The 24,628-nt window shown below is 42.7% G+C and overlaps 3 protein-coding genes and 1 pseudogene across 7 annotated transcripts; 2 read left to right on the plus strand and 2 right to left on the minus strand.

Annotated features, from left to right (window-relative positions):
- The first annotated feature begins 69 nt into the window (after positions 1 to 69).
- LOC137268420 (snaclec A12-like) lies at positions 70 to 4,043 on the plus strand. 3 transcript variants are annotated; one of them, XM_067802986.1, is made up of 7 exons: positions 70 to 214; positions 1,139 to 1,408; positions 1,740 to 1,901; positions 2,111 to 2,380; positions 2,621 to 2,752; positions 3,077 to 3,111; positions 3,881 to 4,043. In XM_067802986.1, the coding sequence occupies exons 1-7, from the start codon at positions 133 to 135 to the stop codon at positions 3,938 to 3,940; spliced, it is 1,011 nt and encodes a 336-aa protein (XP_067659087.1). In that variant the 5' UTR covers positions 70 to 132; the 3' UTR covers positions 3,941 to 4,043. The 3 variants fall into 3 exon arrangements, with proteins under 3 accessions (XP_067659087.1, XP_067659088.1, XP_067659089.1); XM_067802987.1 differs by lacking the exon at positions 2,621 to 2,752 and having other exon boundaries at positions 101 to 214; XM_067802988.1 differs by lacking the exons at positions 2,621 to 2,752; positions 3,077 to 3,111 and having other exon boundaries at positions 101 to 214.
- A 3,503-nt stretch (positions 4,044 to 7,546) lies between these two features.
- Positions 7,547 to 14,571, plus strand: LOC137268246 (uncharacterized). 2 transcript variants are annotated; one of them, XM_067802784.1, is made up of 6 exons: positions 7,547 to 7,685; positions 8,610 to 8,879; positions 9,211 to 9,372; positions 9,576 to 9,995; positions 10,882 to 10,960; positions 12,186 to 14,571. In XM_067802784.1, the coding sequence occupies exons 1-6, from the start codon at positions 7,604 to 7,606 to the stop codon at positions 12,577 to 12,579; spliced, it is 1,407 nt and encodes a 468-aa protein (XP_067658885.1). In that variant the 5' UTR covers positions 7,547 to 7,603; the 3' UTR covers positions 12,580 to 14,571. The 2 variants fall into 2 exon arrangements, with proteins under 2 accessions (XP_067658885.1, XP_067658884.1); XM_067802783.1 differs by having other exon boundaries at positions 7,567 to 7,685; positions 9,211 to 9,381.
- A 140-nt stretch (positions 14,572 to 14,711) lies between these two features.
- LOC137267764 (uncharacterized) lies at positions 14,712 to 17,011 on the minus strand (annotated as a pseudogene).
- Positions 17,012 to 19,387: 2,376 nt separating this feature from the next.
- LOC137268666 (uncharacterized) lies at positions 19,388 to 23,715 on the minus strand. Of its 2 annotated transcripts, none has more exons than XM_067803255.1 (5): positions 23,656 to 23,715; positions 22,274 to 22,394; positions 21,294 to 21,412; positions 20,481 to 20,585; positions 19,388 to 19,474 (listed from the first exon to the last, which is right to left on the minus strand). In XM_067803255.1, the coding sequence occupies exons 1-4, from the start codon at positions 23,690 to 23,692 to the stop codon at positions 20,485 to 20,487; spliced, it is 378 nt and encodes a 125-aa protein (XP_067659356.1). In that variant the 5' UTR covers positions 23,693 to 23,715; the 3' UTR covers positions 19,388 to 19,474; positions 20,481 to 20,484. The 2 variants fall into 2 exon arrangements, with proteins under 2 accessions (XP_067659356.1, XP_067659355.1); XM_067803254.1 differs by having other exon boundaries at positions 19,388 to 19,473; positions 20,477 to 20,585.
- Between the last annotated feature and the right edge of the window lie 913 nt (positions 23,716 to 24,628).

The raw sequence follows: 24,628 nt of genomic DNA on the forward strand, positions 1-24,628 counted from the left end.
AAACGGAACGACAAAGCGAAGCACGCACACTTATGATTCAGAAATAATGTATGTGTTGCTCACAATGCTAGAACTGTTTCGCATTTTACTTCCTAATGGGACACTTGCTGTCGCCATTACTGGTGGTGAAATATGTCTCTGATATCCGTGTATTTTCACCAATCTGCGTTCTACCCCATCTTGGTACTCCTGTTGATGGACGGATCTGTAGCTGGTAAGGATCTTACATCGTCCATTACACGAGGAGGGGTAGTTCAAGCTACATGGTCTCAGTGCCGTCAGTCGCGCTGTCCTATCTTGTATTTTATGTATACTCTGGATGCTGTACATAGGTTGAGCTGATCACAACGGGACGTGAATTGACTAAAAATACTGAAAAATGCAGACCTATTTCTCCGTTGCTAACAAAAACAAGATACACACTACGTCACAATTACCTCATGGGATAATGGAATGACGTCACTGACCTTACCGTATTAGGGTGTTTTGGTTTGAACCCGGTTTTCTTGTGATTCCATTCAGACTGGGGTTGATTCAGACAACTGAAAATGAATGTAAAATATACAAAGATACCTAATAATGGACGGTGGTAAGATGTCGAAATATGATAGTTTCCACACAACATTTATTAATGAGTAAAATTATACATGGATGGACTGTCAACACGCCGTGCCATCAACTGTAGCATGAACTACGTGTACCCTCAGTTGTCACTTGACAAAGAGCTCAGCAGTTCTAAACGGAAGATATTTGTTTGCCAGTGTGATTCAGTATCTTGCTTCCTGTAAGTTTCAGATATGTAGATATGTTATGGTACATGAGGGGCGTGGTGTAGTCAAGGGTTTATCTGTTAGCTCGCTGTTTGAGCCATTGCTCACTAAAATAATTAGAGTCGAAAGCTGCTACTTTGTACATATACGTAGAGAATCATGTGCTGTCTATTTCAGACCGAATCAGCCACCATATGTCACATTGTACTCAGAATCATGTATAGAGAATCATGTACTGTCTCTTTCTGACCGAATCACCCACCACGTTACATTGTACTCAGAGAATCATGATTGTGTTGTCTGATTCCGACCGAATCAGCTACCATATGTTACACTGTACTCAGAGAATCATGTGCTGTCTATTTCAGACAAGTCAACGTCTTGCAAACCGTTCCCCAGGCCTGATACGGAAACAGCAGTATTCAGAGACGAGGGTTGTTTCCTACTGTCTCGAGTGGCCCGGACGTGGGAAGAGTCGAAAACCTTCTGTGAAACCCTGGGTAAAGGCTGGTCCCTTGTTGTGATAGAGGATGTAGAAACACAGAGGCATGTTGACAATCTGACACTGACAGCCAAGATTTCCTCAGACGCATGGATAGGTCTTCGTCGACAAGACAATAAGTACAGATGGGTATCAGGTAAGCAATAACACGATAGCAACTGAAAACCGACCAAGGTCTTTAAAAATGTACAATTTACGGTTTTGTTTTTGGGATTTTTATAAATTTGTCTGTGATACGCCATGTTGAGGTCGGCATTACAGAATATATAGACCGGGGCCCCGTTTCACAAATCTTTCGCGAGGTCAAGGCCTCGAAATGCTAAGACCTCGTAATTTCCTCGTAGCATTCTTACGTACCTCCTATACTGTAACGTTGACTTGCGATGTCGTGGCGCTACGAGAGCTTTATGAAACAGAGTTCAGATCTGTATCTCGCACCAAACGTCAAACAATTACTGTGTTTTTAGGAAACAACCTGGGGCTTCCTGATTTCTTCAGAGAACTGGGTGAAGGTGAAAACTCTCCAAGGGGGCACTGTGTCATTACAAGCCCCCCGGAAGATAACTATGGAACATGGAATTACGCGGACTGTACAACAAAACATTTCACAATATGCCACACAAGTTCAGGTAAGTATGGTAAATGTGAATGTCACAGCAAAGTTTCATAAAAAAAAGTCTACATTGATATGTCTGTCTGTTACCGTTGGAAAATTAGGGAGGTCATCCTCTTTGCCACTTTCCAGCACGAAGAAATCTGTGAAAAATGTTGATACGATGGTAATTAACGATAGAAGCTATAATATATACTTCAAAGATGTCTTTGTTGCTTACAACAGGTTCCCTACACCGGAGAACAACAACAGCAGTTCAGAAAACAGCAACATCTACAACCACATCCCCAACCAGATCTACAACCGCTCGAAGAACAACTCCAGCCAAGACACAAACAACAGCAACACTAGCCAAAGAAGTGATATCAGCACCAACATCGTCGTCCACGAGGGCATCAAAGAGTAGTATACAAGAGAGGCCAATGAGAGACTCTACAGCCAGAACCTCGACCAAACCAGGTGTCCTGACTTGTCCTGTGATTGTCACCGATAACAGTAAGGACACAATTTCTGATCGATCTTAGGGACCGTTCCTAGTCAGTAGCTAGTGGTGGGCGTGGGTGTGGGTGGTGAATGTTGCGAGTACAGATGCTTGTGTCACCCATGTATTTGTATCAGGTACCATCGAACTGTGTGTGTAGAGGGGGGGGGGGGGGGGGCAGATTATCCTTCACCTTACCTTTGTGTTGTATTCCTATCATTCTTCTATTCTTCTTTATGGCTTGTAACCTCCAGACATGTCTGCGACAACTACAGCACAACGTGGCATATGTCTCAGTCTCATATCCGTTGTCATTGTGGCACTGGTTGCAGCGCTAGTCATGGTGGTTGGTGTTTGTATTGCATGGAAGTGTAGTGCAAATCGAGGTAAACATTGTTTAACTTGTACGTTTGTATCAACCAAGACTATCAGAAACGTTTCTAAATTTGTATACAACTTGAGAAAATGGTGATTTGCTGATTATTACGACCTTGTATTTCTTTCATTTGATACTGAAAGTGACTGTGTTGTCACAATATACTAAGTGAAATGTTTTGATGATCATCTTCTGTAAGAATTTTCAAGTTAAAAATCATCGAAACATTTCAATCCAAGATTCGGACCTTCAAATCTGGTACCTGATTTCAAAACTTAGTGATTACCATAAGATTGAGATAACAGCCTTTTTAATATTGGTATTATTGTTTAAGCTTTGCTGAACGAAGATGCAGGTCAGCAAGTACAGGTATGTCTAAAGGAGACAGTTGTGGTATTGAAGTGTCGGCTTTTGTTTCCAACATTACATTAAGGACAGAGGTAACACACTCGCGCCCCACCCTGAGATGGGGTTGTTTTCGTTGACTGTGATAGGATCTAGGGCGTTCAATGGTTCGCCCTATATGTTATCCTTATACGAAATTTCTACCATTGCTCCTGAAAGTGATGAGGGCGTGTCTCATGCCCTAACAGTGTGTCACATGCCCCGACAGTGTGTCACATGCCCCGACAATGGAATGTCTGTCATGACCCGTCAGTGGACTGTGTCTCATAGCCCGACAAAAGACTCAGTCTCATGCCTCACAGTGTGTCTCAAGCCCGACAGTGTATCTCATGCCCTTACAGTGTGTTTCAAGCCCCGACAGTGGACTGTGCCTCATGTCCCGACAGCAGACTCGGTCTCATGCCCTAACAGTGTGTCTCATGCCCGACAGTGTATCTCACGCCCTCACAGCTTGCCTCATGCCCCGACAGCAGACTCAGTCTCATGCCCTAACAGTGTGTCTCACGCCCGGATAATGTTTCTCAGGTCCCTGTTGTATTATTTTTAGAATATGAACTCCTTGTTTCAGTCGTAACATCTGAAAACCGTTGTTGACATATTATTGTTTTCACCCATGTACGCCAGTCGTGTGATTCAGTCAGTGCTCCATCAAACACCAGAAAAATAAAATATCGTCTTACTTGAAATGGATTTTTTCGATTTTCTTAAAGTTTTATTTATTTGTTTTAATAAGGGTGGAGATGTAGAGACCTATTTACGACCTTGCCCTGAAGAACACGAAGTGTTGGAGTAACATCCGTGAGCGATGCTGTACATCACAGCTGGTCAATACACGCTATATACACCGACCTGCAATGGACTCTGCTTTAAATAAAGATTTCATATTTTGATCTAAATGTCTCTTGTGATTTGGGACTTGTCTTTTTTTTTAAAACTAGAAAACTACAACATGAGAAAAGTCTGCTCAAGGCTACTGGAATAAACAAACGAGATGATGACGTCACTACGGGAGTGAATTGATCAAGTGTGTGAACTATCTTGGTGTACCGAGGATGGTCGCTTGTATTTCCTAATTATGCTTGTTAATTCTCACAAAATTAAGGCCCCTTCCCATGCAAATATCCAGACAACTGGGTTTATATGTAGGATAAAGCACGACTACGGGGTTATGGTTGGGAAAGGAAGACCCAGGACCGGAGGGTGGGGAGAAGTAAGATCGAGAGCGCTCGAAGCAGGGACCATAAAATTATTTTTGTTATGGTCTCTGCTCGAAGTAAGATCGAGGGCTTACTTTCCTAACCATAACCTAGGAGGAGTGCTTTATTATACATATAAACTGTCAATGATGGGTAATTAGATGATCGTGTAATGAAACTACATAACAGGGAGCGGTGGGCGAGCTGGCTAAAGCGCCATGCAGTCACCTTTGTGTGAAGACTCTTTCCATGTTGTCACAACCCCTAGTGTACAGTACACAACCCTGTGGACTTAAAAGAACAAAGCGCCATGCAGTCACCTTTGTGTGAAGACTCTTTCCATGTTGTCACAACCCCTAGTGTACAGTACACAACCCTGTGGACTTAAAAGAACAAAGCGCCATGCAGTCACCTTTGTGTGAAGACTCTTTCCATGTTGTCACAACCCCTAGTGTACAGTACACAACCCTGTGGACTTAAAAGAACAAAGCGCCATGCAGTCACCTTTGTGTGAAGACTCTTTCCATGTTGTCACAACCCCTAGTGTACAGTACACAACCCTGTGGACTTAAAAGAACTCACGAGTCCGTTGGTATATGACCAGATGGTGGCCACATGAATACGTGCAAACGTCTAGTTGCGGGTACAGCAACGTGCAGTAAATTTGGACAAAGTACTGTGACTATGTGTCCCAGTTCACCCAGCTGTGAATGGGTTACCTCCATAGGATGAGAGAGCTGGTGGCAGCAAGAGTTGTATACTCCCCAGGGAATTGAGATTGATAAATACGATGTGACGCTGAGACGGATATCCAATGATTGAGGGAAACAAATACCAGCGCAATAGTTGCATGGGTATGTGCGCTATATAAATATCCAGTAAAAGTAATAAAATCATAACTGAAGAGCTAGTAAAATCAATTTAATGACACTAGGCTTAACTATTATAATAATTAATTCAACCCCTGCAATTACGTCGACCCGGCGGTAAGTAATCTGCAAAATGCGGATCCAGTCCTGCTTGGGAAAACATTTGAACATTGAAAATGAACTTGGAACATTTTTCAAATGAGTTCAAACATTCACATCTCTTCAGAGCTTAAATGTTGGTGTTAATATAGATATAAGAGAAAGTTAAAGCTGGGTAGAAGTCATACTTACTGAGAGTAAAACTGGCAAAAACGTCTTACTGACAGAAAGTAAAACCGAGAAATAGGTCTTACTGACAGAAAGTAAAACTGAGAAATAGGTCTTACTGACAGAAAGTAAAACTGAGAAATAGGTCTTACTGACAGAAAGTAAAACCTGGTAGCAAACAAAAGCCTCAAATGTGGTTATTCCGGGAAAAGAAACCATGTCTAACAATCACCCTGTAGGTTATTATATCTGTGTACCACTCGTCACACGTGGAGTCACTGTATGGGCGGATGAGGTCTTCTCCGATTGTTTCCTAACAACATATCTGTTTTTAAAAGCGAATATTTTTTTCGTAGTCAAGCATAACAATATGCTGCTTCTTGAATGCACAAAAAAGCGAAACACATCCACAATCTCAGCGCCACATGCTCCATGGATCGTATTAGACTAATAGGCTGGACGAATGGATTCGGTAAGATGTTCAGTTTCCTTGGGATTTGGTAGACACCTTGTATTTGTGGCTGTTAGTCGTGCTAATATCAACCACCTGTTTGGATGGCCCAGTCGACTGCAAACTAGCCACCACGGTGCGTGTGGAGCATCGTGTAATAACGATCATTTACTTCCTGGTTTAACAATGAACCGGAAACATAAACTGGAACGCTGAAGTTTCTATACACACGGAAGGTCATCATACAGAGTGACTGGCGTACAGCTAGGCCATAGATCTGTAGGAGTGGGAGGAGAGTGGGAGGGAGTGACAGAGTGAGGGAGAGAGTGACCGGGAGTGAGTGAGTGAAAGAGTGACAGGAAGGGGTGGAGGTGTGTTTGTGTATGTGTGTGTGTGGGTGTGGGTGGGGGGTGGGGTGGTAAGTGTGTGTGACAAAGTGACAGAGAGACAGAGAGAGGAGGGAGGGAGAGCGGAAGAGTAGGAGAGAGGGAATGATACAACGGAAGAGAGTGTGAGAGACAGAGAATAGTAGTAGTTGGGGTGTGCTCCCATTACGCAGACAGGCAGTCTGCCTTAAACAATATTCATGGTTCAATGAACAGCTTAGCTACTACCTACATATTATAATGGAATAGTCCAAATAAAAACACAAGAAGAAGACATTAATTTCAATTTTGATTGTTGGTGACTTTCGGTATAACGTTCTCGTCTGACAGAAGTCGGCATCATCATACTATAAAGATTGTCAAAAGACATCTAAAATGAATGGAGCATTTTCATATTCGACAGTAATTGAAAGTAAAAACAGGTCATCACTTAATTCCAAAAACAATCAGATTTCTCAGTAATAAAACCGTTTCAGGCTCTAATCTCAAAACAGTGGACCGTTCTATTATATCGAAGGTGTTATCCTAATAAACCTCCCCTCTAAGTGTCTGTCAAATGGGTGTCTGTCAAATGGGTGTCTGTCAATTGGGAGATAACATATGTGAAGGTAATTGTTGGCGTGGATGCGAGAGCGGAAGTGGATGTCGGGGAGGATACAGAGTGTAATGTTTGCATAGGTGTGAGCGTGGTATGTCGGTTGTTGGGCGTTGAATATTTTAGAAGATGTGGTTGTGAACGCTGGCGTGGATTGTTAGCTGTTATGTCCAACTGTGATATGTTGGTCGGCTCCCCCACTAGTGTAACCCTTCTATAACAAATAGGACCAGGGTCAGACAGTATTTTGTTATCGATACATTTTGTCGGCCTGATTTTGTGGGGACGTGCATTCGACCAAATGTCGCCATATTGGGTCATAGTAACCGATATATATGCCAGGAATTGGCTATGACGTCACGATATGATGTCACAAGGCATAAACTTTAATGGTTGATTCATCTTTTTGACTCTCATGTCATGCGATTTGTTCACGTTCGGCCATATTACACTTTGGCCTCCCAATGTCATTTCATGGATGAAAATCGTGAACAAAAATATATCTCCTGTGATGATGTTATCTCAAGTCGTGACATACAGTATTCGAATTCAGAAATAGCAAACGGAACGACAAAGCGAAGCACGCACACTTATGATTCAGAAATAATGTATGTGTTGCTCACAATGCTAGAACTGTTTCGCATTTTACTTCCTAATGGGACACTTGCTGTCGCCATTACTGGTGGTGAAATATGTCTCTGATATCCGTGTATTTTCACCAATCTGCGTTCTACCCCATCTTGGTACTCCTGTTGATGGACGGATCTGTAGCTGGTAAGGATCTTACATCGTCCATTACACGAGGAGGGGTAGTTCAAGCTACATGGTCTCAGTGCCGTCAGTCGCGCTGTCCTATCTTGTATTTTATGTATACTCTGGATGCTGTACATAGGTTGAGCTGATCACAACGGGACGTGAATTGACTAAAAATACTGAAAAATGCAGACCTATTTCTCCGTTGCTAACAAAAACAAGATACACACTACGTCACAATTACCTCATGGGATAATGGAATGACGTCACTGACCTTACCGTATTAGGGTGTTTTGGTTTGAACCCGGTTTTCTTGTGATTCCATTCAGACTGGGGTTGATTCAGACAACTGAAAATGAATGTAAAATATACAAAGATACCTAATAATGGACGGTGGTAAGATGTCGAAATATGATAGTTTCCACACAACATTTATTAATGAGTAAAATTATACATGGATGGACTGTCAACACGCCGTGCCATCAACTGTAGCATGAACTACGTGTACCCTCAGTTGTCACTTGACAAAGAGCTCAGCAGTTCTAAACGGAAGATATTTGTTTGCCAGTGTGATTCAGTATCTTGCTTCCTGTAAGTTTCAGATATGTAGATATGTTATGGTACATGAGGGGCGTGGTGTAGTCAAGGGTTTATCTGTTAGCTCGCTGTTTGAGCCATTGCTCACTAAAATAATTAGAGTCGAAAGCTGCTACTTTGTACATATACGTAGAGAATCATGTGCTGTCTATTTCAGACCGAATCAGCCACCATATGTCACATTGTACTCAGAATCATGTATAGAGAATCATGTACTGTCTCTTTCTGACCGAATCACCCACCACGTTACATTGTACTCAGAGAATCATGATTGTGTTGTCTGATTCCGACCGAATCAGCTACCATATGTTACACTGTACTCAGAGAATCATGTGCTGTCTATTTCAGACAAGTCAACGTCTTGCAAACCGTTCCCCAGGCCTGATACGGAAACAGCAGTATTCAGAGACGAGGGTTGTTTCCTACTGTCTCGAGTGGCCCGGACGTGGGAAGAGTCGAAAACCTTCTGTGAAACCCTGGGTAAAGGCTGGTCCCTTGTTGTGATAGAGGATGTAGAAACACAGAGGCATGTTGACAATCTGACACTGACAGCCAAGATTTCCTCAGACGCATGGATAGGTCTTCGTCGACAAGACAATAAGTACAGATGGGTATCAGGTAAGCAATAACACGATAGCAACTGAAAACCGACCAAGGTCTTTAAAAATGTACAATTTACGGTTTTGTTTTTGGGATTTTTATAAATTTGTCTGTGATACTCCATGTTGAGGTCGGCATTACAGAATGTATAGACCGGGGCCCCGTTTCACAAATCTTTCGCGAGGTCAAGGCCTCGAAATGCTAAGACCTCGTAATTTCCTCGTAGCATTCTTACGTACCTCCTATACTGTAACGTTGACTTGCGATGTCGTGGCGCTACGAGAGCTTTATGAAACAGAGTTCAGATCTGTATCTCGCACCAAACGTCAAACAATTACTGTGTTTTTAGGAAACAACCTGGGGCTTCCTGATTTCTTCAGAGAACTGGGTGAAGGTGAAAACTCTCCAAGGGGGCACTGTGTCATTACAAGCCCCCCGGAAGATAACTATGGAACATGGAATTACGCGGACTGTACAACAAAACATTTCACAATATGCCACACAAGTTCAGGTAAGTATGGTAAATGTGAATGTCACAGCAAAGTTTCATAAAAAAAAGTCTACATTGATATGTCTGTCCGTTACCGTTGGAAAATTAGGGAGGTCATCCTCTTTGCCACTTTCCAGCACGAAGAAATCTGTGAAAAATGTTGATACGATGGTAATTAACGATAGAAGCTATATATACTTCAAACACGTCTTTTTCGCTTACAGCAGATTCCCTACACCGGAGAACAACAGCAACAGTTCAGGAAATACCAACGTCTACAACCACATCCCCACCTACCTCCACTACCACATCCCCATCCACCTCCACTACCACATCCCCATCTACCTCCACTACCACATCCCCATCCACCTCCACTACCACATCCCCTTCCACCTCCACTACCACATCCCCACCCACCTTTACCATCACATCTACAACCACTCGGAAAACAACTCCAGCCAAGACACAAACAACTGTCAAAAATGAAACAGCAACACTAGCCAAAGAAGTGACATCGGCACCAACATCGTCGTCCACGAGGGCATCAGAGATTAGTGTACAAGCGAAGCCAATGACAGACGCTACAGCCAGAACCTCGACCAAACCAGCGGTCCAAACTACAACCTCGATTGTCACCGATAACAGTAAGGACACAATTTCTGTTCTTAGGGGCCGTTCCTAGCTTATTGCTAGGGGTAAGTGTGGGTGATGAATTTTGAGTGTACAGGTGCTTGTGTCACCCATTTTATTCTAAGGAGGTATGGTCATCAGTTTTGTTTACAGGTACGGGAAGGGCGGGGTCAGCGGTGGGGGCTGCTTGGTGCATTTTTTTCATCATCACTTCCTACTCCCACCCACAGCCATACTTTATGAACGGTGGAGAATATCATTTTCAAATTGCATATCAATTTGATATACTATTTCGATGATATATCCACTGCCTTTTTGAAATCAGTGTTTGTAGTCACAGTCACATGTCTGGTCTCATGTATCCAGTCAACCATATCTCCGAGTTGTAGTAAGCTGGAAACGTCAAACAAAACGTCTGTCAGAATTGTCTGCCGAAACAGAATCAAAAGGCAAAATATCCATGACAGTTAAATAAATGGATCCTTAATTAATCAATGGTACCCAGTGAAATGAGGACGTGCCGATCCCAGGATTTACCTAGATCAATTCCCATCGCCATGCACTGCAGATGAGTTCAAGGGACCTTATCTGATCCTCACAGACATTGCCACAGTTATTCCTTTGATGATATTTGCGTCACATATTCCCGTGTTTGTTTCGGTACCACTGATGAGTGAGTGAGTTCGAGCCCGGGTCTTCGGCTTGACGAACTGGTGCTTTAACGAGGCTCCCCCTCAGCACCTGTTGCCACCGATGATTTAGGATAACTAATACTGCGTTTATATACTGATTTGAGTGGTCATGCTTCCCATATAATCCGACTCTTGTGACTGTAAGACGCTCCGCGTCACCACTAAGCATGTGCCTTATTCAACTGAGTCAACGTCTGTTATGTTTCAGTCGTGATTCCCGTCACTTCCGGAGTTGCTGTTGTAGCTGCCCTGACCGTAGTCGGGGTTGTAATTATTCTGTGTCGAAGGTAATAACGACAGAAGTTTGGTTATTGTTCTAAGAGATAACACAAATGCTATTACTATTGTCTGTGGCGAGTTGGGTGTCCATTGCCGTTAACATTGTACAGCCTGGTTCTTTCGGTCTGTTGCGCCTGCGCTAATATCCGACGTACGGCGGCATCGTAACTACTCGTCTCTTTCCGTGACCTACAAGAAGACATTCGTACCGTCCCTTTCCATGACCTATTCCGGCATGCCGGAATGACACGAGTAATTACGAATTTTTGGTTCGGCAGCTTTCATGACAACTCGTTCTGACATGACAAGCCGAAAGAAGGTTGCGAAAGGGACGAGTGCTGACGAATGGTACAGCAGGAGCATTCGTCACCACTCGCCCCTTTCCGTAACTTGCAAGACGATGTATTAGGCCTGTCACGGAAATAACACGAGTTGGTCACGGATGCGGCAGATCCTGAGGTGCTGCTGTGGAGCTTTTACGTGCGCTTCCCGACATCAGCCGCGTTTCGCACAATGGTGTTTGCTTCCGTTCTCAGACATAATATGTTGCTTAAACCCACGAGAACAGACATGGTGCTGACGAACCAAAGGAAATAATCGATTTGTAACTTAAAGGAATTCGAACCCATAATGACGTGTTGTAATTGTTCGAGGAGGTACAGTAAGTGAGTGAGCAGAGTTATACCCCGCTTTTAGCAATATTCCAGCTATGTCACGGCGGGGTACACCAGAAATGGGCTTCATCACACATTGAACACGTGTGAGAAATCGAATCCGAGTGTTCAGGATGACGAGCGAACGCTTTAACCACTTGACTACCTTCGAGACAGTACTGGTCTAGGGCAACGTGGGCATGTCTGAACTGTGAGGATACATGTTATCTGATTTTATTTGTGTGGGTTGATTCTCATCATATCAGTCAAAGGATTGTCTGGTCCAGAATGGATTATTTTACGAATCTGTCATTAGGGTCGAGTGTATATGAGTGGGTCGTTACATCAGAAACATCAGAAACAATCATACTTTTTAAATTGTGAATTGCTCGGGTTTTTTCTGTGAAGGTAGTATTACCCACTCATTCAGCCAGGCCATATTTTAGTATCGTTCCTCAAATCGGATAATAGCATGGCGATGTTGCTAAAATTTTCTTAAAAGTTGAATGTTCATGATTCATTTATAACGAAAGTTTGTGCATAAACAGATAAATGCATAGTGAATCCTGACTGGTTTCAGAAACAAGACGAAACGACTGCGTTTGGGGACTTTTGACGCAGTTGCTGGCGACGACCGTGAATCTGGCGACGTGAGGACGAAGCCGGATGTTGTGTACGCTGCCGTCACCCCACGACGGGAGAGACAGACGTCCCAGGCTCTCAGATGCGACGCTGATCCCGGCTATCACTACATACCAGTGGGAGGAGAGGATCCCGTTGTGCATGACGTCACTGGCCAAATGTATGACACAGCAACAGGCAGGCAGGAGAAACAACAAGTCACCCTTGACAGCACATATGACCGTGCAATGTTCCACCAGTCAGGGGATGACGTTTACGATCACACGTGTCTGAACCGAAAGTCGCCACAAGCCCAGGCTACAAGCCACTACGACCATGCAGTAGTCCAGTAGCCTAGGGTAGCCCACTGGTCACACCGAAGACCCAGATCTTAACCAACGGTCAGGGCCCCTATTCTCGAAAGGATCCTAGCCCTAGGATATTCTAACTTTGATCCTAGGGTCTAGGATTGGTGTCCTACCTTATTCTCAAAACAATATGCTAGCGCTAGGATATCCCAACAAAGGAGAAATACTAGGATAGGTTCTGACCTTTCCTAAGTCCATCTCAGTGGAAATCAGCTTGGTGTGGAACTTGATTGTTTGTTCACCAATGTTGACGTTGTGAAAACTTTATTACAGGTGAATTTGCAACAGCACGCAGTTTTTATGAGTTAAGAAGCTTTTTTGAGTTTATATCATAAATTTATCTGTAGTGAATAAGACTTACTTGTTGCAATACACATATTCTTTAGATCTACAAACGATATGTATTTTTATTCTTACCTATTGTCACATTCCTCTGAAATGTCAATGTCAAGGCCAACTCGATAAGGGAAGTAACTTCTGTTTATTTCCTAAGTGAATTTTCACTTTGTGAGATGACGTATAATGAAAGTTCAAGTCATGATGATTATTAAGAAAATCAAGTGAAAATATTTCTTACACGTCTTAATTCTCCTTTTGGCAGACTTTCAAAATCTGACTACAAATGTTATGTCCTAGTTTAATAAATGAATTTGATATGATGAAAATATCGAATATGTTAACTGGTAACAATACTTAGATCTGATAAAATACTTTAGATCTATTCGGGTAAGAGTTCACTCTATTTTTCTGGATGCAATGTATGAATTTTGATTATAAATATAGTTGATTACAATTTCTTCTAGATCAAGTACGTCCACCCAAAACTGAATTTTACTACTTCAAACCTTTTACTTCGATTTCTAGTCTCACCATTTCTCTTGTAAACAGGATCGTGGCTGCCCTTACATATGAGTTTTTCATGCACTGAATTATAGATAATATTTAGGTGAACTTAGTGAAGGTTTTTTGTCTGTCTCATCTACTGAAGAGCTCGCTATCCTAGCAAGGATCTGTTACTCAACTCAGGACAAGGATAAGATCGTTTCGAGAACGGGTCTTACCTTGACAGTAGGATGTCATAACGCCTGTCCTAACTAGTTAGGATCTGTCTTAGCTGGGACACTTTCGAGAATAGGCACCCAGGTTTATTAAGTAATTGCTGGCTGCACCGCTCCTCAACGGGGTAGAGCATCATGACGATACTCTTGGACGGAATTATCTACCTTGTGTTAAGAGACTGTGAGATAGCCTAGCAGTTAAAACCTTCACTCGTTAAGCCAAAGACTCGGGTTCGATTCCCCACATTGGTACAATGCGTGAATCCTATTTCTTTTGTCCCTCGCCGTGATATTGCTGGAATATCTTACTGACTCACTCACTCACTCACTTCAGTTATAGCATCACCATCATCTATCTGCTCCTTTGCTGAGCATTCACTTATGACGGTGGTCTACAGGTCGTCAGCCTGTCGACCAAGCACGCTCGGTGACTGTCATCATCTAGGCAGCTAGGAAGAGATGAAAGCTGATGACACTCTCTTCATTGTCTTGTCCAGACTAAATAGGGGTTGGAATATTGCTGAATGTCAATTATTGTAATGTTTGGAGGACTACAGTGAACATGATATTCCTAATTCAAACCAACAAACCACCCACACGCAATGTTCTGGGTTGTTCGTGGGGAAGGGCTCCTGCAGAGATCGGGGGAGTGGTGGAGGGTTTGATTCCCCACATGGGAACATTGTATACTCATTTCCTGTATAATAGATATTCGAGATGAAAATGCACCGGAGGACACCTAATGTGTAGGTAAATGAGAGTGAGTTTAGCTTTACGCTGCATTTAGCGCTATTCCAGCAATATCACGATGGGGGACACTTGAAATGGGCTTCACACATTGTACCCACGTGTGGGATAATGTGCAGTGAGTTACCTTACACCGAGTTGAACAGTAGCAAAATAAAAAAACATAAACGTTTGGCATTGTTATTCTTGTTGATTGCATGGCTGAGTAAAATCAGAACAAACGTCCAGTTGCAGCTGTTTAGACCTATCTTTAGTCAACTATTTCGTGAATGTACATCACAATGCCCACACTGGCAGCCTCGGACTCACCACTTACAGTGTGCCTGATGCAGAACCCCGCGATCCATACACAGAAAAGCCTTGGGAAGTATGTCGAGACTGACCTGTAGCGACAGGTTTGGTCATCACAACAGCCTCGAGCTGGTCAGTGGAGCCGACGAAGGACTTGGCTTGTCTACACAATGATGTGATCATCCCAGCAAAGAACAACTTCCGGTATCCATTAGGACCTGACCCCCTGACTTCCGTCATAAAACCATGGGCGTTACCAGACATTAATTCCTTTAAGCCAGGAGTGTTGTTAAACACCTTCATTTGGTCGTCGGAGAGAGGCTGTAGCGAGTACCCGAGCACACTAGAAAGAACATGTAAATACACATTTATATCACTGCGATTTGTCGTAAAGCTTGCAAAACTTGAAACATATACTATTGAAAGAGAGAAGGGGATATTGGATTTGCAAGATTGATAAAATGCAAAAGTAACGATGAAGACAATAAGCAAAAGGGTGATAAAGAGACATTAAGGGAAATGTGTCAGTTTATTCAATTCCATGAGAAATGTTTCATCTGTGTAGACACATATAATTACATTTTCTCATATGCATTGGCATGGGCTAATTATGTTCGCAAAATGGAATATCCCCTATTTTTTATTTTGTAAATAGCTTTCTTTTTTTCTTTATGGTATGTGTAGTCTGGCTACTGGTGCAATGGATGATTCGAACTCCGGGTTATGTAGGATTTAGGTTCATATCTACCTTCGCATGTCTAATGGCTTATAATATTTAAAGACGGCCTATCATTCTCCCATGGTATCATCGTCAATACGCTTCTGATATCACGTTCTGATATCACGTTCTGATATCACGTTCTGCTATCACTTTGGATTACATACGCAGATATTTCTCACTAACGATTCATGCAAAGGCATGATTTGCGTGAAGCAAACGAATACTCGGACGTACGAGCGTGCAGCTTACATCAGACGAAGGACAAAGCTCGTGGCTCATGGCTTGTGGCTTGTGGATCGCCCTTTTGTAAAAGTCTAGATTCTTACTTTTAAAATTATTGTCCAGAGATTTGAACCCCTGTAGAATGGACAGCTCATGTATCAACATACAAGAAATCGTTACCTTTGCATTTTCCTATTGATAACTGAGCACTTGCAGAGTTTCAGAAACTGTTTTGTGATCCAAAAGGGACAGATGGAGGAGGAAGGCTTAATTCGTTCTCCTTTCGGACTGTCCTCTTCATCGTCCAGAGTATCCTCCCAGTCGTCACTGTCATCCTCATCCTCGTCGTCATCCTCATCCTCGTAGCTGTCATCGTCATTGTCATCGGCATTGTAGTCGTTGTAACGTGCGTCCATTTTGTCCTTTCTGGCGTCCAACAAGTCATCCAACTTTTTGTGAATGTCCATCATGTAGTGAAACCAAATGACCTTGGCCAACGGACCACCCATTCCCCGATTCATCCATCTAGAACCGCCATGATTGCCAAACGGTGGTCTAAACATCCCTATTTTCTTCACAGTATGAGCAATGTTGACCTGGCCAGACAACTTCAAGTTCAACATGGGCATCCCATTGAGATTTGTGGAAATACCACGGACCAAGGACATCAACCATGGTGACCTAGACAAAGGCCCAGCTCCCTGAATGGATTGTTTCACTCGTCTTGTGTCATACTGATTCCTCTCGGGAGGCCAGTAGTTTTCCTCATCTGCCATGGAAGACCCTCCTTCATCCACGTCAAAGTCACCCCCAGCACTGAAACGTTCATACATATATTACCGTAAACAAAGACGAATACGGGATAAACTCCAGGTAATGGGTATTTAGACACAAATTCATTTGTGTGACGGTGACCTGTACAGGTTCGGGTTTGGATCAGACAAATCAATATTTGATCAGGAACGATACCCGCTGCTCCAACCAATCAGTGAGACTAATGAAGCGATCATTAAGAAGTCTTTCACAGTAATAAACTGTTCCATGGGACAAGTTCTGACTAGTCGTCAACTCCCTTGGGGTTAATGAGTAGTATTCCTGATCTCTCGATAATTTACAGACCGCCGCCATTTTCCTGGAATGTTGCTGAGTGCGGCGTAAAACTAAGCTCATTCACTCAATATTCCTAATCTTCCCAAATGCATTTTACATACTGGATGGACAAAGGTTATACTTTCTGGAACGATTACATGCATGGTAAAGTTCGTGTCGTAGTAGTGAAGGTCTGAGATTGATTCCTGTGGTGCTACCTGGGATATTCGGTGTATTGGAAGTGTCCAGCCACCAATGGGACTAGTGCGACCAAAAGCAGGAGCTGCATCCTCCTGCTGCAGAACTGTGCAATAATGGTGACCTTGTACTGTCTGAGTTGGTCTGCTCTTGGCTTAACTCCGCACTCACAGGTATTCCAGCTGTAAGACTGAAAACATTCACTGTCTGGACCAGAAAAAAACAATGACTGAAGTAATGGTCAACGTCCAGTGCCACTTGGATACGCGGACACGTCATCAGTGACGGCATTTCTAGATGTGCTTGTTATGACGTCATGGTGGGGCTGAAGCATTGCCGTGACTAAGTCACCGATCATGGTATATAGCAACCTCTGCCAATTTGTTTCACCCTTGTACTAAGCTGAAACCTCATAGACATGGGTTTGATGCTTCAGGCTGGGGCTTAACACCGCAACGATAACTGCCGCACCTCAGACGCCAGGATTGGGGTGTAACAAGGCAACACCGAGGGCAATAAAGTTGTGAGCACATACACAGTTATCATATCTTCAGATGTTCGGAACAATATAAGAAAGGTAAAAGCAAATGTCATGTGATTTTCTTCTGACACCCCCTCCTTAATGATTTAGACTTGGTATCGTCTTTTCAGCTCGTTAGTATAGTATTTGAAGCGACGCTGAACCGCGGATCAACACACTTCCATGCATATTCTGTTCATGTTGCCCTTACACCTGCTATTATAATTCACCTTCCTTTTTAACCACGGAGGTTTGACGTGTTGTGATATCAGTCATTTCGTCTTGGTATCTTTTTCCGGTGGAATAGTTAACGATACAGGTAGCATCCATGGGGATGGGTCAGTGTGAGTGAGTGTGTGTGTGTGTGTGTGTGTGTGTGTGTTGGGTGGAGAGAGAGAGAGAGTGAGAGAGAGAAAAAAGTACGTCAACATCTTCCAAGACACCCAGATGTTAAAGACCCATGTCTTATAGACATGCGGCTAGACATGTGTAATTATGTTGTACAATGATAAAATTGCATATACCTATATCAAATAGGACACATACTTAACAAAGGTAGACACAAGTACTGTGCGGTATACACGTCCTTTGAAAGTACACATAATTCTGTGAGGATCATCACAGACAGCATGCCTGTATGATCCCGGGGGGTTGAAAACGTATCGGTAAGTAGGATTGTGTCCTCTTAACGGGGATAGTAACGTACTCAGAGTCTTGAGCAGGCAACGTATCTGGATATGAACGCCATATAAGCAAAACAATTACTGTTACTAACACATTAGTAAGCACATGGTAATGCCACACAGAGACAAACAGACTCCACGATATTTTCACTTACTTTTTCTCGGTACCAAACCAAAACCCACCTGTTCGCAGTTCAACAAGAACTAGGCTAGTCTTTACGCCGTGTCCTTTTTTAATATGAAATGACACTGGGTTGCCAGAATCATTACATCCAGTCAATGTGACTATGGCATGTTAGCAGTATTGTAAATGTATGTCATGTGCGACCTTGATGCCGAGTTTCCCAGGCGTCAGGTGTAAGGCACTACTGACTGACATTAGCCATTATGTCGTAAACACAGTCCGTACGTGCAAGGTCTGCAGTGGCTGCCCATCATGAACGTTAAGTGACCAACGTGGTTGTTGTCATGGGAAATTGTTGTCCTTGCACACGGTCAAACTTTAGGTGGGACAGCAATTTCTCTGTCAGGGAGATAGTTTGTGTGTGAGTGGGAAAGACAGTTGTGTGTGAGTTCGACGATCTGTTTGTGTGTGAGTGAAACAATCTATTTGTGAGTGGAACAATCTGTTAGTGTGTATGTGGAACACTCAGTTTGTGTGTGAATGGAACAATATGTTTGTGTGTGACTGGAACACTCAGTTTGTGTGTGAGTGAAACACTGAGTATGTGAGTATGACTTTGCGCGTGAGAGGAATAATGAGTTTGTGTATGAGTGGAACAATCTGTGTGTGTAAGTTTAACAATCTGTTTGTGTGTGAGCGTAACAAACTGTGTGTGAGCAGAATTCTCGGTGTGCGCGTGAGTCGTACAATCTGTGTGAGTGGAACAATTTGTTTGTATGTGTGTGTGTGCGTATCACACAGTTTGTGTGTAAATGGAACAACCTGTTTGTATGTGAGTGGAACAAACTCTTTGTGTATCACTGGGACAACCAGTTTGTGTATGAGTAGGACAGCCAACATCTTTCATGTATCAGATTCTGGAGACCTAAATCCACTCTCATGTCTATCTCTTCTTTATGATGTGTACAACATTTCAGGTGTCTCCCACCGTGATATAGCTGGAATATTGCAGAAAGGGACATGAACCCCAGCACACTCACACATTATTTCACTGGTTTGAAGGTCAGCAGAGCATTAACTTCATCCATTGCATCTGTAATGCTCAACAATCCCAACGTAACACACCACAATACGAAAATCGGTATGTGTAAAAATTTATTCTGTAAAACCATAAACTTCTCTTGTGATTTACACGATAACTGAGCACTCAAGCAGGGTTCCCTCATCTGGAAGTAAACATGGAAGAATCACACACTATGTTTGTTAAAGCACCACAGCCGTTTGTTAGTCTCAGTGTCGCAATAAGCAATCACATGCTGGCGGGTCGTCAGCTCATGGATATTTTTGTAAATTATCATAATCTGACGTCACTAGGGCTGGGACGGGTCCATATTTTCTACCCGGGTACCCCACCCCTTATTACCCTACCCCACCCGGGTATTTCGTGTGTTAATTCCTGACAACACATTTGCAAGAAATGGCAATATATTATTCAGCTCGCAGGCTAAAATTCAAATATCTGAAACCAATTATTTTATTTTAAAAGGGTGGCTGTAAATTATGTGTAAATCAGCAAAGACAACAAAATCCTCTAATCATGAAAGAATAGCACATAACATTGTTTAATCCACCAGTCAAATGACCATAACAGGTCCGGGTATTGAGACGGGTACCATAGTGAAATACCCTTTTCGGGTAGTCTCTGGCTTTAAAAGTAGAAATTATATTCAAATATTTTACACTAAACAAGAACTAAAGTTTGAATTAGTACTACTAACCCGCTCGGCAATATAAACAGTACTATATTATCTTTCTTCTCTATCATAAACTAATTCTGCCTGTAAAGCAAACAATCAATGAAACTGCTTTGTTCATTGTGACTATCGAAACATCCAATCAATCTTCAAAGGTTAAACCGCTGTGGAGATCGAAACTAAAAACAATCAGTTTTTAAAGCTTATCAGCAATGTAGTAAATCGCTATTATTTAGGATATATGTAATCATATAATCTCCTTTTTTATGCATCTATGTTGGCCGTTTTGTCTAGGCACAGAGGCCGTTTTGTTTGGATTCGAAGGCCGTTCTCTCATGCGCGGTGGCCGTTTTCTCGATTTTTGGGGTTCATTTTCGCTGGGGTCCGTTTTCACCGTATCCCAGTGAGAACCTGTCCAACTGATTACCAACCCGTTCCGTGTGTCCAGGTTACCTGTCTCAGCCCTAAAACTCACCTTGTTGTTCATTTGCTGTCAGCACGACGCCGTTTCATGTGATGCATGTGTTGTTTAAAGATATCGATGACGTTGGTATTGTCTGGGAGTGAGCGCCTACGACCAACACCTGTATTCAAATATAAATTTACTGAGCATTCACTTGAATTCATTGACTGGAACTGGTTGGGATTGCTGTCTGTTGTATTAGCAATATCAGCGATATCCCAGCAACATGACTAGTCTGACCAGGACAAATCAATGATTATGACGACAAGCAGATAACATGTTACCGAGCCCCGTAGACTAGACGCCATGGAGAAAGCCTATGTCTCTCTCTCTCTCTCTCTCTCTCTCTCTCTCTCTCTCACACACACACACACACACACACACACACACCAGTAGATAGTTCAAACATATCAATGAATACACAATGCTGTTTAGAAAGTCAGAACACGTTATGTTAGGATTACAATTTCTCTGTGAAGAGAGAGTCCGAATCTCGTTTAGTACTTTTCAAAACTAAAAACTAGAATCTGTACTTTACTGGCAAATTATTTGCCCCCAAATAACATGTTAACTAGGCCCAATCACGTTATTTATAAAATGTATGGAACTTTTATTTATATATATAATGTATTGAACTTTCACCATTTTCGAGGTTTAGATTTCTTCCACTGAACTGACAAATCATCTCTACACAGAACTGGGGGTGGAGGTGGGGGTGGGGTATGTTTGAGGGCGGGGGTGCATTGTATCCATTGTAGCTGCGTTCCCACCATTAGCTAGGCAAGATGGCAATGTGACATATAACGGGCCTATATACATATATACTTACACATGTTGTATAGATGGTTTCTCATATACTGGAAGTTGCCGACAATACTTTGTATGTGAGGGTTACGGCGGCAGTTGTGCTTCAGTGTGTCCATACAGTTGATCATCGTCATTGCTGCCCTGTAATATCAAGGTACTGGAGACATTTACACGTTCTCCCTGATGCAAACATTCCAGATATGTAAGTAAACACCAACATTGATGATCTACTTGTCCAGACTGTCTCCTGTGTCGTCCAAGGTTTTGCAGTAAGCATCTATAATCCAGTGTCTACATTTTGCACTTTTTAGACAAATGTTAATTAGTCCTTCGTCTTAGAAAGAAATTCAAAGAGACGTGTTCTACAGTGAGTGAGTTTGGTTTTACGCCGCTTTTAGCAATATTCCAGCGATATCACGGCGGGGGAACACCGGAAAATGGGTCTCACAGTGTTCTACAGAAAATAAACAAGTAATGAAGAACAGTTTGATGTCAGTATTTTAAACTAAACAATGAATCAGTTACAACGGAAATGCTGGTGAGATCTATGTTCGAGCAATATGATGACAGTGTCCATATTCATTACAAGGTGCGTGGCGGACGCCTTAGAACGGGTTTCCAAGCATAGGAAGGGTTTTGCACCCATGTGGGAGATCGAACCCGGGTCTTCGGCATGAAGAACGAACGCTTTAACCGCTCGGCTATCCCACAGCCCCTACTGTACAATGACGCGTTATGATACAAATTACTTGTCTACAGTTTGGTCTGTTGGAAGCTTCTCCAGCCGAATGACGGTGCATTTTGTAGCAGACCGTTTAGTGATTGACATCATGAGCATCGATTAGGGTGCGATGACATGCATAACCAAATCACCCTGTCTTTATTAGGTTCTTACGCCAAGTACTTGGTCAATTACTGCCAGAATCCTGAAGGGGCCATCTGAAGATAATCAAGACTGGGTATTGTTTAAACCGGCGTTATCGATTAACGGCGAAGACGTACCTGCAGCCTGTGCTGAAGTCGACATTATCTCCACCTGTGTACGCCAGCCTCTCCATCGGCTCCATGCAATTCTGAACCTCCCACACAGCTTCATGGCCATAAGGACAAGACCCAAATACCCCTGCAACAACGAGGATGAGTTAGCTGTCAGGAATGTACACTCTAAACAGAATCTGACTCTCACCCTTCCACCTGAAGATCAGACATTTCTACTAAAGAGGTCGTATCAGGTAGTAAATATTTCAAGCTTTTGTTTTCTCGGTACAAGCAGAGTATTTCTCTACATTAAAAAAACGCAAGCATTATCGGGATGTTCCGACTGGTAATAATGAAAGTCGTGCTGTAGTATTGTTGTGGATTTTCATACATCATGTGTTTTCTGACAACTGTACGGCACCTCACTACAGTCGACGGCATATTTGTAATGTTAGAAATGTCCTAATTGCTTATGTATGTAATACTGCGGCCAGTATGTGCCAACTATTGTTGTGTCTTAATCTTACCCTTATGTGACTCGTGCGCGGAATCAAACCTCTAACTATTCCGCCCATCGGGCTTGTGCTGTGTCCACTGCACTGCGGAGGGCATCTCAATATAAATAATATGAATACACGTACCTTAATACACGATGGGACATTTTGTCCCAAAGACGGTACTACACACTGATGTAAACACCCATCTACGAGGAGTGAATGACAGAACAGCATGAAGGAAATGGATTTATAATGTTTAAAAATAGTCCACTACACCACAGTAGTGAGTGAGTGAGTTTAGTTTTACGCCATACTCAGCAATATTCCAGCTATAGTGGCGGCGGTCTGTAAATAATCGAGTCTGGACCAAACAATCCAGTGACCAACAACATGAGGATCGATCTGCACAATCGGGAACCGACGACATGTGTCAACCAAGTCAGCGAGCCTGACCACCCGATCCCGTTAGTCGCCCCTTACGACAAGCATAGTCGCCTTTTATGGCAAGCGTGGGTTACTGAAAGTCCACGGGTCCCTACACCACAGTAAGTATAGGTGGTTGTATTACGATGATCAACATGATCTGCAAGAACACCATGCAACGGACCCGTGAAGGTCCGGGGGTAGAATAGGCTTTCAGCAACCCATGCTTGCCATAAAAGGCCACTCAACTTGTCGTAAGAGGCGACTAACGGGATCGGGTGGTCAGTCTCGCTGACTTGGTTGACATATGTCATCGGTTCCCAATTGCGCAGATCGATGCTCATGTTGTTGATCACTGGATTGTCTTGTCCAGACTCGATTATTTACAGACCGCCACCATATACATGGAATATTGCTGAGTGCGGCGTAAAACTAAACTCATTCACTCACCCATAAATGTACATTAAATAAATAAAACCCGCTTACCTGCCACAGCCAGTAACACAATAAGAATGACTCTCATCTTGCTGCGCGAGTTCCACGAGATTTTTTACTCCTCTGGTTAGTAAAGCGCTCCGGTGTATATATACATACAATTTAATTACATATTTTTAAGTTGATTGCGCGTGACGCTCGTGGCATTTCGATGCGTGAGTATGCCTGACCAGCCTGAGTAATCACATGGCGTTGTTTTAATCACCATCATCAATTGATGTGACATTAAAGACCAGCCTTGTCGGTAACGCATGCACGTGAATACAGGGAATAAACTGTCAGTAGCTGTTTTACATCACCTACTCGGGATAGGCCAAATAACTAATTACTTTTGCATAATGTTAGAGATGCATTTTACGTCGAGAAAATTTTTATTTTCAAAATATTTATCATAATGTAAATTTAGAATTTTCACATCTATATTCAGTATATATTACCATATATGGTAATTTGTTTCTCAAATTGAATGTTTTATTTAGTTTACAATCGACGTTCGCTACACATATTACAGGGGCAATGTCGGGTTACCATATCTCTCACTCTGGTGATATGTCTGTTCGATGACCGTAGGGTAGCATAGTGCTTGAAGTTTTCGCTCGTCGCACCGAACACCCGGGTTCGATTCCCCATTTGGGTACAATGTGTGAACCCACTTCTGGTGTCCCCATTGTGATATTGCTGCTATATTGCTAAATGAGCGTAAAGTCACACCCCCTCACCGTGTCCGTTCGAAACACACTTGTATATTTAATACTGGCTTGTTATTCTTCACAATTAAATAAATTCTCAAGTGCTCATTTATTAGCCAAGACAAAAACCCGAATACACTCTCACTCACTCTTCAGGTTATCAATATAGGTTTGGAAAGAGACACGTGAGGGGGATTTGTTGTTAAAACATTATGTATTAACATGGAATATTGTCAAAGGGACATTAACCACAGAACATATTAAACTGACTGTGG

The sequence above is a fragment of the Haliotis asinina genome, chromosome 16 (assembly GCF_037392515.1).
Source record: "Haliotis asinina isolate JCU_RB_2024 chromosome 16, JCU_Hal_asi_v2, whole genome shotgun sequence".
NCBI lineage: Eukaryota > Metazoa > Mollusca > Gastropoda > Lepetellida > Haliotidae > Haliotis > Haliotis asinina.

What these genes read in the sequence shown, in the direction of transcription:
- LOC137268420 (XM_067802986.1), top strand. Translation starts at nt 133, where the DNA reads ATGTCTCTGATATCCGTGTATTTTCACCAATCTGCGTTCTACCCCATC. An exon ending in GAAGTGTAGTGCAAATCGAG is followed by an intron (nt 2,753 to 3,076) that starts GTAAACATTGTT and finishes TTATTGTTTAAG; the next exon opens with CTTTGCTGAACGAAGATGCA. An exon ending in ATGCAGGTCAGCAAGTACAG is followed by an intron (nt 3,112 to 3,880) that starts GTATGTCTAAAG and finishes TGTTTTAATAAG; the next exon opens with GGTGGAGATGTAGAGACCTA.
- LOC137268246 (XM_067802783.1), top strand. Translation starts at nt 7,604, where the DNA reads ATGTCTCTGATATCCGTGTATTTTCACCAATCTGCGTTCTACCCCATC. An exon ending in GATGGACGGATCTGTAGCTG is followed by an intron (nt 7,686 to 8,609) that starts GTAAGGATCTTA and finishes TGTCTATTTCAG; the next exon opens with ACAAGTCAACGTCTTGCAAA. An exon ending in CTCGATTGTCACCGATAACA is followed by an intron (nt 9,996 to 10,881) that starts GTAAGGACACAA and finishes GTTATGTTTCAG; the next exon opens with TCGTGATTCCCGTCACTTCC.
- LOC137268666 (XM_067803255.1), bottom strand. Translation starts at nt 23,692, where the DNA reads ATGAGAGTCATTCTTATTGTGTTACTGGCTGTGGCAG. An exon ending in TGTGTTACTGGCTGTGGCAG is followed by an intron (nt 22,395 to 23,655) that starts GTAAGCGGGTTT and finishes TCGTTGTTGCAG; the next exon opens with GGGTATTTGGGTCTTGTCCT. An exon ending in GACTTCAGCACAGGCTGCAG is followed by an intron (nt 21,413 to 22,273) that starts GTACGTCTTCGC and finishes TTGATATTACAG; the next exon opens with GGCAGCAATGACGATGATCA.